Source organism: Branchiostoma floridae, chromosome 7 (genome assembly GCF_000003815.2).
Source record: "Branchiostoma floridae strain S238N-H82 chromosome 7, Bfl_VNyyK, whole genome shotgun sequence".
Classification (NCBI taxonomy): domain Eukaryota; kingdom Metazoa; phylum Chordata; class Leptocardii; order Amphioxiformes; family Branchiostomatidae; genus Branchiostoma; species Branchiostoma floridae.
This window is the reverse complement of record NC_049985.1, coordinates 17919958-17931503: the sequence shown is the minus strand read 5'-3', so window position 1 is coordinate 17931503 and position 11546 is coordinate 17919958. Positions and strand designations below refer to the sequence as shown.

Sequence of the window (11546 nt, the reverse complement as noted above, 5' to 3'; positions counted from 1 at the left end):
CTTGATAAATACTACCAAAATGTGCCCCTGAAATGCAGGAAATGAAGTTTCAGATGGTCAAGATTTCAATTTTTCTCTGGACGTCCCTTGCGACGGCTTGCGCCTCTGGTGCACACAACACTTCGGCGCTCGTCGCCATCAAAAGTCTCTTCCTCTGACAGAAAATTGTCATTACATTTAGCATAGTCTACCAGCGAAGTTTATCCCTCAAAATGCAGAAAATCGTGTCTCAGAGGGTCCAAACTTCATCATTTGAATGACATTTCTCCAGACCTACCTTGCGGCGGCTCGTGCCATGCCCGGCGCTCGAAATTGTGGAAATACGTTGGGGGCGTCGGCGCCCTCAAAACCATGTGAAGTTCTAATAGAAAGGCTATTAAACTTAAAGCTTAGTCTGCCAGCAAATTTTGCCCATCAAGATTTAGGAAAGACCGTTTCAGATAGTCAAGATTTCCAAATTTTCCCGGTGGAGCATGCCCCCGGACCCCCAAGGATTACGTTGATATAGTTCGCCCTCCCCATACTGAGAAATTTTCTGCAGCCGCCTCTGTCGTGTGATTCCATGTTCGCACGAAGTTTAAGAAAACTATAGAAACTAAAATTGGTATAAATATCAATCCTGCGTGCATCTGTTCTTTGTATACAGAATGGTTCACGGACGGCAACGGGATAAAACATTACGATGTTTACTTTCGTGACAGCGGGCTCTCTGCTGCATATGACGTCATGGTGGCGCGAATTTTTTTTGGCAAGTTTGTAGGTTGCAATTGGCCGAAATAACTCCCGTTTTGGAAAGATTGAAGCAGTCTTGAAGCGGTTTTCGAAACGATATCGCTAAAATGTACCCAAGTCTCTTCCATCTACAACATTAATTTGTTTTCTTTTGTGTAAATTTCGTACATGTGTGGTGGAAAAGATCGCCGAAGTTGGATTACCGCCCCGCCCCTCCCCGCCCGCTTTTCTCTTTGTTGATGTGGACGCACAAAATCCAAATTTTTTTGCCTCACAGAATGCGGGAAATTTCGTTTTAGAGGGTCAAAAATATCAAAATTTCCCGGGTAGCATGCCCCTAACCCCCGAGACCGGTCGGGCCTTCGGCCCTCCGATCCCTGGACGGCCTTTAACAGCTAGCCGTCGGTCTGGCGGAAACGTTCAGTTTCGTGATCTTGCGTATTAAACGTTACCAGAGACTTTTTTTCACGTAGATTGGAGAAGTGATATCAGACAAGGTAAGTCTTATAACCGTTGCAGCGTGAGTGTAACAACATCAAGTGCTACATGAAAACTCGGCTGTTGTAAAACTTTGGGAGATAACATATGCCCCAGCAGGACTCCAACGTGCGTAATTTGTTGACGCGCGGGTCTTTACACCCGGGGCCGATCGTCGTCACGTTCAAACAACGCTACCGCTATTGTTATTGCTATATTATTTAATGACAGACTGTGTGTAATGGAAAAGGTAAGGAAAAATTGGAGGGGGGGGCCATTGAAAAATTTTTGGGGGCGAGGGGGGGCCATTGAAAAATTTTGGGGGGCAGGGGGGGGGCCATTGAAAAATTTTTTACCAGACCTATTTTGCACCAGCCCCCTCCCCCCAGTAAATGACGTCAGGTCCCTAAGGGATAAAGACTACATCTGGTGGAGGTATGAGGTCGTGGAACTCCTCCTTCTCAAATGAATAAGTTGTTTTGTTTTGTTTATATCGATATTTTTGTTCCGAGACGACTTGTCTTGGATAACGTGCATATCCGGTAACGTTGTCATGCACACTGTGACAGTACCCTACTGTATAACCAACTTTACTTCTAGATTAGAGTCAGAGAGTCAGTCCTCTTCCAGGTAGGGCTCTACCTGCAGCTGTCTTAACTTCAGCCCTTTGTCTCTGACATCCCTTTTAACCTGCTTGCCTTTATAAACCAAAACACAAGTCAGGTCGTGACTATCGTCGGACCTTTAACCTTATAAAACACGGGGGAGGGGGGCGGAACAGAACGGAGTCGGGACGTGGGGCTGTCCACAGTAAGACACAGAAGACGTCTGCCACCTTACCCTTCCTGACCTTGTCCACCCAGTCCGCGGAGAAGACGTTCCTGAGACACACGGCGCCGTTTTCTCGGTACTCCCGCAGAACCTCCGGATCCACGGCGTGCGCCATGTTGTCACTCTGCCCGGGATGTTTACCTACGCAGCTGGCAGCTGGCCAAGCTCTCACTCTCAGACGCCGTCACGGGCCGGCACAAGCTCCTCTAGGAGATATTTGCACTGAATGGTGGTGAATTGAGATCAATTGAAACTGGTGCACTGTTATGTGGCGGTGTAATCTGCCACACTGTGTCCGTTTATGTGACTGTTAATCTGCCACACCTTATACGCGTACTGCGACATTAGCGTATAAACTAAAGGTTACACAGTACAGTTGTCGACATCAAGTTTGTTTTGGGGTCAGCCAGAGGGTAAACTCCAAGCAGATGTAGGGTGGAAATGCGAGTGTTTTGACGGCATAGCTCGATAAGTTGAGAGTAGATCTTTATGATATTTTGAATGTGATGCATGTCTACAGGTTACAGTGAAACGATGGGACGGTCAAGTACGGGCCCCTAGCAGCTCTCTATGGTACTGCAGCAGGACTTCTGGTTTCGGTATGATATCGATATGGACATGAATTGGTCATGATTTTCAGTGGCTCTTGGCCCCTTGTAAAATCGCCTCCCAGCAGTTTTCGTGGAACTGCAAGGACCTGATTTATTTGTTGGAGACTTTTGGAAAAGATATCTCTACGACAGACAGTTGAAGCCTGGTGGTAAAGAGTTAGAGGCTTTAGAGGCTTTAGAGGCTTTATTCGACCATTAGCAGAGCTACAAACAATGTACAATGCTAGTCTTCCTGGACATAAAATACACAAATGACAACGTTACACATACAGATTTGGGGCTTTTATTGCTTTATAACTCGGGAACCGCACCGACACAATGTTGATCTTTATAGTTGTTCAATGAGTCCGCACTGCAGCCATTTCGTCATTGCTTGCTAATAATTCTATGTAGTCTATTAGGTGGATCCGAACTGGTTCGAGGCAGTTCAGACCGGACTCGACGCTTTGTGTACAGTCCAAACTTGTTGGCGACACCGCTGGTGAGAAACAATGGCGGGCAAGGCAAAAGGTGAGAATGCCAATCCGTCCAACTGTGAAATGGGTAGATTTTCCAAAGCTATTTGGTAGCTAGTCTCCAAGCAGACCCTACGGTGCCTTAAAAATAGCATCAAAGCTGGCAAGGGACGGTGCCCAATTGACTCCCTTTGGCCGGATATCTCCCTTTGGCCGGCTATACTCCTTTGCCAGCTTTGAAATTATCTGTAAGGCACCGTAGGGTCTGCTTGGAGACTATTTAGTAGCTACTGGAATGTTCAAAACATGTATGTCGTGAATAATATTAACAATAGCAGCTTTATTTGCAACTTCATGCCAGTAGGCTAATTGCAAGGTTACCGAACAGTAGAAAAGTAACAAATGTCGTATTCTATACGTCTAACATTCTAATGTTTCTACATGCATTACTAAAACTAGTAAAGGGGTTGACTTCTTCTCTGGAGGCAGAGGATAATGAATAGTCCTACGTTTTGAATTTTTAGTAGCTTCTGTGATTGATATTAAAGGTGACATGAGGTAAAGTACAAAGGGTCACAAAGTACAGTTTGACTCGAATGGAGCGGACCAAACACGTTTTTATAGAGGGGGTGAATCTTGCCTGACTAAAATCGCGCTCCTAGCGGCCGGCCCTACAATATTGCCTCCGCCCTAGGGGGTCATTAACCCCAGCCAGCGAGAGATTGTGTAGGCACAGGCTAGGGGTGAATCCATGCTTTGATTTGTGAATGGTGTACTAGTAGTCTGTGTAACACAATTTGGTACGACCTACTATCTTGTCCGCGGTACTTCCAGGTTTGTTAGAGCGGTTTAGGGATGGGGAGACTGTCATATGCGCGGAGGGATATCTGTTCGAGTTCGAGCGACGCGGCTACCTGCAGGCCGGCGGGTTCGTACCGGAAGTCGTCATCGAGCAACCGGAACTGGTGGAGGGTCTGCATAGGGAGTTCGTGCACGCCGGAAGTGACGTGGTGCTGGCCTTCACGGTAAATATTACATTTGTGACTCTTTGTACAGCATTGCGAAAAAATTGGTATGAAAAAAACAAACAAACACTAATCTTAAAACAAATTGACACCATTAAACTTCTGGCACTTTTGACTGTTGATGACTTCACGTGTACGTAGGTCCCGTGACCAAACTGATCATTCAAACACGATGAAGGCAAGGGCAGCCGAAAATTGGGTCAGAATTCTTTGTTGTTCTAACTTGGAACGCATTTTCGCTTTTAAGTATGTACAGGAGCTAATCATCTTTGTCGAGAATCGCGATACAGTTTTCTTCACACGTCTGTCCGGCAAAAAAGGCCAGTAGCCTACGCAGGGGGTCCATCCTTGCAAAAACTATACAAACTGAAAAAAAGTTTTCTTTGGAAATTTGGCATTTTGGAGGTGGAAGTTGTAGGTTAGGGATTTGCCATTATTTTGTTAATAAAATACATTTAGCTAAGCTGATAGTGTCCGGTACACTCTAGAATAGTGCAATTTGGAAGTTGCGCATGTGGGTCAAAGGTCACAAAGGTTCGTTTGCATGCGGTTCCCGAGAATTTCTGCCGTATAGAAATGTGCACTTTAGAGGTCGGACTACCCTTCCGATGCGAGTTGTGACAGCTTGTCTTTTTTATGATTCCCATTTTTAAGTCTGTCAATGCGAGGTTTTAATGGAATAATGGACTTAAAGCCAGGAAGGTGCTTTTCTCAGCTTCTCTCTTACACGGCACGACTATGAAGGTAGGAAGCCTGCTTCAATGCAGTTATTTCCTTCAGTTCTACGCGCACCGAGAGAAGCTGCGGCTGGTCGGGCGGGAGGCGGACCTGGAGCGGATGAACCGCACGGCGCTGCGCCTGGCGAGGAAGGTGGCAGACGACACCGGCACGCTCATGGCGGGAAACATCTGCGGCACCAACATCTATGACGCAACCGACCCGGCCTGGGAACCGAAGGCACGCGCCATGTTCAAGGTAAGGAGTTGGATATAAAATGCCACAAAAAAACTCCTTACGATTTAGTGACATTCAACACGTTCAATGGCTTTTCGTTAGCTGTTCTAGTACAGTGGAAGCCGCTTAATTGCACGGCCTTTTTTGTGAATTTCGTGCAATTACATGTATCCGGCTGCACCATGGTGCAGTAATGCTAAGTTATCTAGCTAGACGGCACCGTTTGGGGTCTCCGTGCAGTTAGCAGAAGTTTGCGTTAATCCATTGTGAAATTAACTGGCTTCTACTTTATTGATATATTCTGCAAGTCCACTGTAGTGACGATTGAATGCTGGATGTCACGCGAAACGTCGACGTCTGGGAGTGAACTCCGGGTCTTATCCAATTGTAGACAGTAAATTGCCTTCAAATACTCGTCTTGTTTACCTGAGATGCCAAGTCTAATCTTCTTATAAATGCCACAGTTTAGTTCTTTGACAAGGAGTTCCATACATTCTTAACACATGTGATTCCCGCTAATTATCCATCCCTGAAATATCCTCGGACCTGAGGCGTCGCCAAAAGTACAGTGTCGTTTCTTTTCGAGCAACATGTAATGCGCTTTTCTCCAGTTATGTACTCTTTGGTTTTTCGGGGGGCCTCGTGACCTATCCAAAACGTGCTCCGTCCAAGTCGTGGATATCCAGGATGTGCTCTTCTGGTGTCGTCTGTGATTGACAGGATCGCAAGCGGTGATGGTTTACGCTTGCGACGTGTTCAGGATATCCAAGGGGGTGCTTTGAAGCATGTCATGGATATAAGCACATCTTTGATACAACACCTTGTCTCTGAACCCTATGACAGGAGCAGATTGAGTGGGCCGTGGAGGGAGGGGCGGACTTCATCTACGCCGAGACTTTCTTCGCCTACGCCGAGGCCAGCCTCGCTCTGGAGTGCGTCAAGCAGTACGGGAAAGGTGTGGTTACCATCGCCAGCAAGGTTATGTTTTCGGTTGTACTTGTGGTTATGTCTTTATGTATGTATGCCCTTTTGTGTGTACAAGCCTTTCTGGATGTACAGCATAACTCTAGAAGGCATGGAGGGATTATATTGATATTCAGGACCATTCAGTACATGGGTTACAGGTCTTCATGAGATTTTGAAATTGGAATAGATCTTGAACCCCCTCCCACCATTGCAATTTCTTTCGATCGACAGAACACCGGGCGTGTCACTGCCGAAAAATTATCAATGCCATTAAGACTTTGCAGACTCGTCGGCCAATCGATTTTCTGTTGCTTTGTGACAGGGACTTTTCACAATCTATTCAATCTAATCAAACTGCCATGTTACTCTGTTGTTAGACACATGTTTTGAACAACAACCCAATGTCGCTTAACGTTCTCAAAAAGGCTGTAGGTCTATCTTAACCTTGACCTTTTTCTGTACTCTTTCCTGTCTGTTCCTTGCCAGGTCTACCGGCTGTAGTTGGCATCAGTAAGCACCGCGGAGACCTGCTGTTTGACGGGGTCCCGCTAGGGGACGCGCTGGTGCGGCTAGCGGAGGCCGGAGCCGCCGCCGTCGGGCTGAACTGCGGCCGGGGCCCGCCCACCATGCTGCCCCTGCTCGAGGACCTGAAGGACAAGATCAAGGTCGGTGAGACGCCACACGATAGGTCTAGTCGAAAGGTCTAATCATGGTAAGGCCTTAGTCTGAATAGCTTGCACACAAAAAAGTCTTAGTCTGAAGAGCTCACACACCAAAAAAGTCTAACGAATGTACCGTAAATAGCTCTCCACAAGGCCGAGGACTGTCAGGAAATAAGATTCTTTCTACAACCTGAAATGCAAGTGTAGATGATAACTGAGGAGTAGTCTAAATCATGACCAGGTAAATGTGTTTTTGGCTGAGCTTATTTTGATTTCCACATGTACTTCTACCAAGGTGAGAAACTTTGTCTTACATTTTGTTTCTTACTGGACGTCACCTCCGTTGCACATCAATTCATAGTTATGCTATTTCGTGGCGTACTTGTTACTTGCGTAGAGTCATAGTTTGCATAGACTGACTGACGGTAGATAGGTAAGTTGTTACCTGGGTGTCTAACCTTCATTGACGAAAGTGAGAAACATCCGCATGATCTCCCCTCCCAGGTGCCTCTTGTAGCGGCCCCCGTCCCGTACCGCACACACCCGGACAGCCCACACTTCATGACGCTCAAGGACCCGGATGGTGAGGCCATCGTATTGTCTGCACGCATAAGTCGTTTCCATGGTGATCACAGACAACAGTATTTCGTTACCATGGTGATAACAGTCGGTTATCACCGTGATCAAGAAACAGCTCGTTACCATGACAAGCCCTTCTCACCATGGTGATCACAGAATCTGCATGCACAAGATTTGATACAAATACCATTATCTAAAGATTGTCTTGCTTTTGGTTGTAGAACGTTATCAAATTGTTCACGTCACCCATTCAAGTTACAAAACCTGTATTGATTTCGTCGGCGGTCATGAGCGCCGCCATGTTGGATCTGACGTCACACAGGGCAATGACCCCTAATTGACGGCTGCGCAGAAGGTCCCCGGTGAGTCCCCACAGGATTGATTTTTAAAAGTATCAGAAGATGTGTTTTTCTTTGGAAATGTTGGCATCTTGGAGCTGTATTCTACAGGTAAGGGTTGTAGGTTTTTTATTATGTCGAAAAAAACAGACTTTTAAGCCTGTTTTGGGTGCCTGGAACACTAGAAAGAAGTTTGTTATGTAGCTGTCATTGTAGTGCCAGATGGGGTCAAAGGTCACCGAGTTGCGTTTGGATGCAAATCACCGGTCAGAAAGTTCCGAAAAGTTGAGAATGGACATTTTAGAAGCCGGGCTACCCTCTCAATGTTAGTTTTTCGAGAACGAAACGTCAGGTAGGTGACTTTTGACAGCTTCTATTTGCCATTAAATGCATTATAAGGATAGGGAAGACATGATTGGTGGTCACTGCTCTGCCATGTTCGGCAGGGTAGTCAAGTTCAAAATTAGCAGGTGTCAAGACACTTCAAGTGATGCGGGAAGGGTTGTCAAGCATTGTCACAAGTTTTAAAGACTTCACGGAGACCCTACTCCAAGGATTGGTCCCCAGGGAGCACAGGTGTCAGGAGGGATGTGGTAAGGTTTGTGGCTTTGGTTAGACTTCATATTGTTTAGCAAAAAGTGGCACAAACAGGGGAAAATGGTAAAATCTGCTCACCCTGTCATAAGGGGACTACTCTCCATCAGTTTAGACACCAAAATTTGTATCTAAATGCTGTTAGACCACACTTTGGAGCAGATGATGAGAGTGCATAGAATGAGGGGGGGGGTAGTTGTGTCCTTTGGGGCTTATATATCATTGGGGGCCAATATGTTGCCAAAAATTGGTTATATGGGCAAAAGAAAGGCTTTACCTGACTCAACTGACTGAAATTTCTTGAGAAATTCTGCCATATTAGTGGTTTTGGGCCTGATTTCTTACTTTCTGTAACTTTTATTGATAATGTAATATGCACTCTCATAAAATGCTTCAAAGTCTAACCTGGCAGCTTTTCAATACAACTTTAGGTGTGTAAATGGTGGGAGAATACTTTCCTTATGCTAGAAAGATCAGCTTTTAACTTTTTCTTCAGTTTGTGTCACTTTTTGGTTAATGCTATGGAGCCTATCAAATGCCTCAAACCACTGCCAAAGCCTTGAGGAAAGTCCTCTGACACCTGCCATGAGATCCATTCCCCTGGGAGCATTCTTGGTCAGAAAGCTTTGAAACTTGGGATAATGTTTGAAAACTCTTACTCGCATCATGCGAAATGATTGAAACTTGTCAATTCTCAAGTTCGGGCCCCTACAAGGGCAATGACCCCTAATTGACGGCTGCGCAGAAGGTCCCCGGTGAGTCCCCACAGGATTGATTTTTAAAAGTATCAGAAGATGTGTTTTTCTTTGGAAATGTTGGCATCTTGGAGCTGTATTCTACAGGTAAGGGTTGTAGGTTTTTTATTATGTCGAAAAAAACAGACTTTTAAGCCTGTTTTGGGTGCCTGGAACACTAGAAAGAAGTTTGTTATGTAGCTGTCATTGTAGTGCCAGATGGGGTCAAAGGTCACCGAGTTGCGTTTGGATGCAAATCACCGGTCAGAAAGTTCCGAAAAGTTGAGAATGGACATTTTAGAAGCCGGGCTACCCTCTCAATGTTAGTTTTTCGAGAACGAAACGTCAGGTAGGTGACTTTTGACAGCTTCTATTTGCCATTAAATGCATTATAAGGATAGGGAAGACATGATTGGTGGTCACTGCTCCACACTTGTTTATGTTGTGGTTTTGTTAAGAGCGTGTTGTTGTGGTCTTGTTGCAGGTAAGGTCGCCTTCCCTCTGGACCTGGACCCGTGGCTGTGCAGCCGGTCTCAGATCGCCGCCTTCAGCCGCCGGGCGCGCGCCCTCGGGGTGCGGTACCTCGGGCTGTGCTGCGGGAACGCCTCGCACTTCACCCGCGCCATGGCCGAGGCGCTGGGCCGGCAGCCGCCCGCCTCGCGCTACACAGCCGACATGACCAAACACGCGTACTACGGCACCGACCCGACTCTCATCGACTTCAACACACAGGAGGTCTGCAAAAACAAGTTCTGAACAAGTAAACTGCGAGTTCCAAAATAAGTAACAGGTCTACATCTTTCACTTCGCTCGCGTGGGACTTAATGACAGAGTTTGGCATCAGTAAAAATGTAAGAAAAAAAAGATATACCTATCGTGAATTAATAGACTCTCCTATTGACCCCGGCCCGTGACCTGGGATGTCTGTTATATCTGATGAACGACTGCTTCTACCACCTCTGCATTTTACTGTCAAGTCTGACCTTTGCGGGCACAGCATCTTCCAATTGAATTGAAATATATTTGTTCAAAAATTCGTATTTTCCCAGAACTATCGTAGAGTGGAACTTGTTATCACCAAGCACAGTAGCGGCATCTTCTCTGGATAGCTTTAAAGAACGCTTGCAGATAGATGTGCAAAAGTTAGGTGTGACGGATCGTTCAGGGTAATATAACCAGCTACCGGCTATATAGATACAGATACAGATACAGAAATACAAATGTAACAAATACAAAAATTCCTTACTTTAAAGCAATAAAACTTTGTGTTTTTTTCACGGGTTGTCGTTTTCTTATTTCTAGCAGTGGGCAGATTATAGCAATGTTTTGTAGGTACAAATACATGTGCGAAAATACGGTTCTTTTGGCAAATTTGCAGGTCTTGTTCCAGTGTCGCACCAAATCCATGTAACATTTTAGCACTACCTAAAACAGATTAGCCGAGTGGCCCGTCGAGGAAGGTGCGCCTCCCACGGACACAACATTGGGTCATGTCAGAGTATCGAACCTCTTGCTTCTGAGCCCAGCGCTCTAGCCATTGCGCCACGCCGACGCCACACATGACACAGGTATGTACGTCTATCCGGGACAATACGAATGTGTTTATAATGAAGTATATCTAGCAAGGCAACGTTTTTACCGACGTAGTAAACATACTGACAGAAAGTCCAGGGGTCAGTAGGGCCATGGGTGGCGAGTCCTCGCTAGTGTGTGTGCTTGCGATGTGATCTACAGTGTGTGTACAAACAGGGGGAGGGGCGGCAACACAGGTAACATGGAGGAACCCAAGCCTAAAGGTGGGTACAGTCAGTGTCTAGAACCTGTTCAGGATTCTAGGAGTTTTTGTTGTACATAGACACCGGAGTTAACATGAGAGTCTGCTTGGGGAAATCATAGAAACAACCCACAGTAATTTTAGGAGGGCTGCTGACAGGAGTTAACTGCGAACAACTTATACAACGAAAGCTATACACGAGAGCCGCCGCTCCTTGTACAAAGTAGTGTTGTTTAAGTTTCTGTTGTTGCAAAATTCTAGAACATATATATGGTTTACGACAAATGTGCCAACAAGTGTCCAGCGTGATGAATATTGAGAAAAAGTTACAACAGGTAAGATACATATACTAGGTTACATGTGTGCATTGTAGGCAGCCCTGGTAATTTTTAACCTTAGTTCGACAGTCCCACTTACTCTCTGGCGAGTTTGTTGGGCAGCCTCATATATCTATATATACATGACCACCGGCCCGCAGCTCTGTTTTGCCACATGCTACATATAATGTAACCGAACACCGCAAGGTGTCTGATACCAGTAACCATGGTGACACTCGCCTGCTCCAGGTCATCAGGTTAAGGGTTAGGGGTTAGGATTAGGGTTATGGCTATGGCTATGGCCATGGCTATGGCTATGGCTATGGCTATGGCTATGGCTATGGCTATGGCTAAGGCTATGGCTATGGCTATGGCTATGGCTATGGCTAAGGCTATGGCTATGGCTATGGCTATGGCTAAGGCTATGGCTAGGGCTAGGGCTAGGGCTAGGGCTAGCGCTAGGGCTAGGGCTAGGGCTAGGGCTAGGGCTATGGCTA

General features: G+C 46.1%; 2 protein-coding genes across 3 annotated transcripts in view; one reads left to right on the top strand and one right to left on the bottom strand.

The window, feature by feature from the left end:
• The window catches only part of LOC118419167 (probable phytanoyl-CoA dioxygenase), a 22432-nt gene extending 20232 nt beyond the window's left edge, over window positions 1-2200 (bottom strand). For both annotated transcript variants that reach the window (XM_035825485.1, XM_035825486.1), the window contains exon 1: window positions 2050-2200. In XM_035825485.1, coding sequence (XP_035681378.1) covers window positions 2050-2155 — 106 coding nt within the window. In that variant the 5' untranslated portion in view covers window positions 2156-2200. The remainder of the gene's footprint in view (window positions 1-2049) is intronic.
• LOC118419166 (betaine--homocysteine S-methyltransferase 1-like) overlaps window positions 1-9724 on the top strand; it is an 11214-nt gene extending 1490 nt beyond the window's left edge. Inside the window, exons 2-8 of the mRNA XM_035825484.1 lie at window positions 3053-3161; window positions 3941-4131; window positions 4912-5106; window positions 5929-6040; window positions 6538-6716; window positions 7218-7296; window positions 9443-9724. Of these exons, the coding sequence (XP_035681377.1) occupies window positions 3143-3161; window positions 3941-4131; window positions 4912-5106; window positions 5929-6040; window positions 6538-6716; window positions 7218-7296; window positions 9443-9714 (1047 nt within the window). The 5' untranslated portion in view covers window positions 3053-3142 and the 3' untranslated portion in view covers window positions 9715-9724. The remainder of the gene's footprint in view (window positions 1-3052; window positions 3162-3940; window positions 4132-4911; window positions 5107-5928; window positions 6041-6537; window positions 6717-7217; window positions 7297-9442) is intronic.
• The last annotated feature ends 1822 nt before the right edge of the window (window positions 9725-11546 follow it).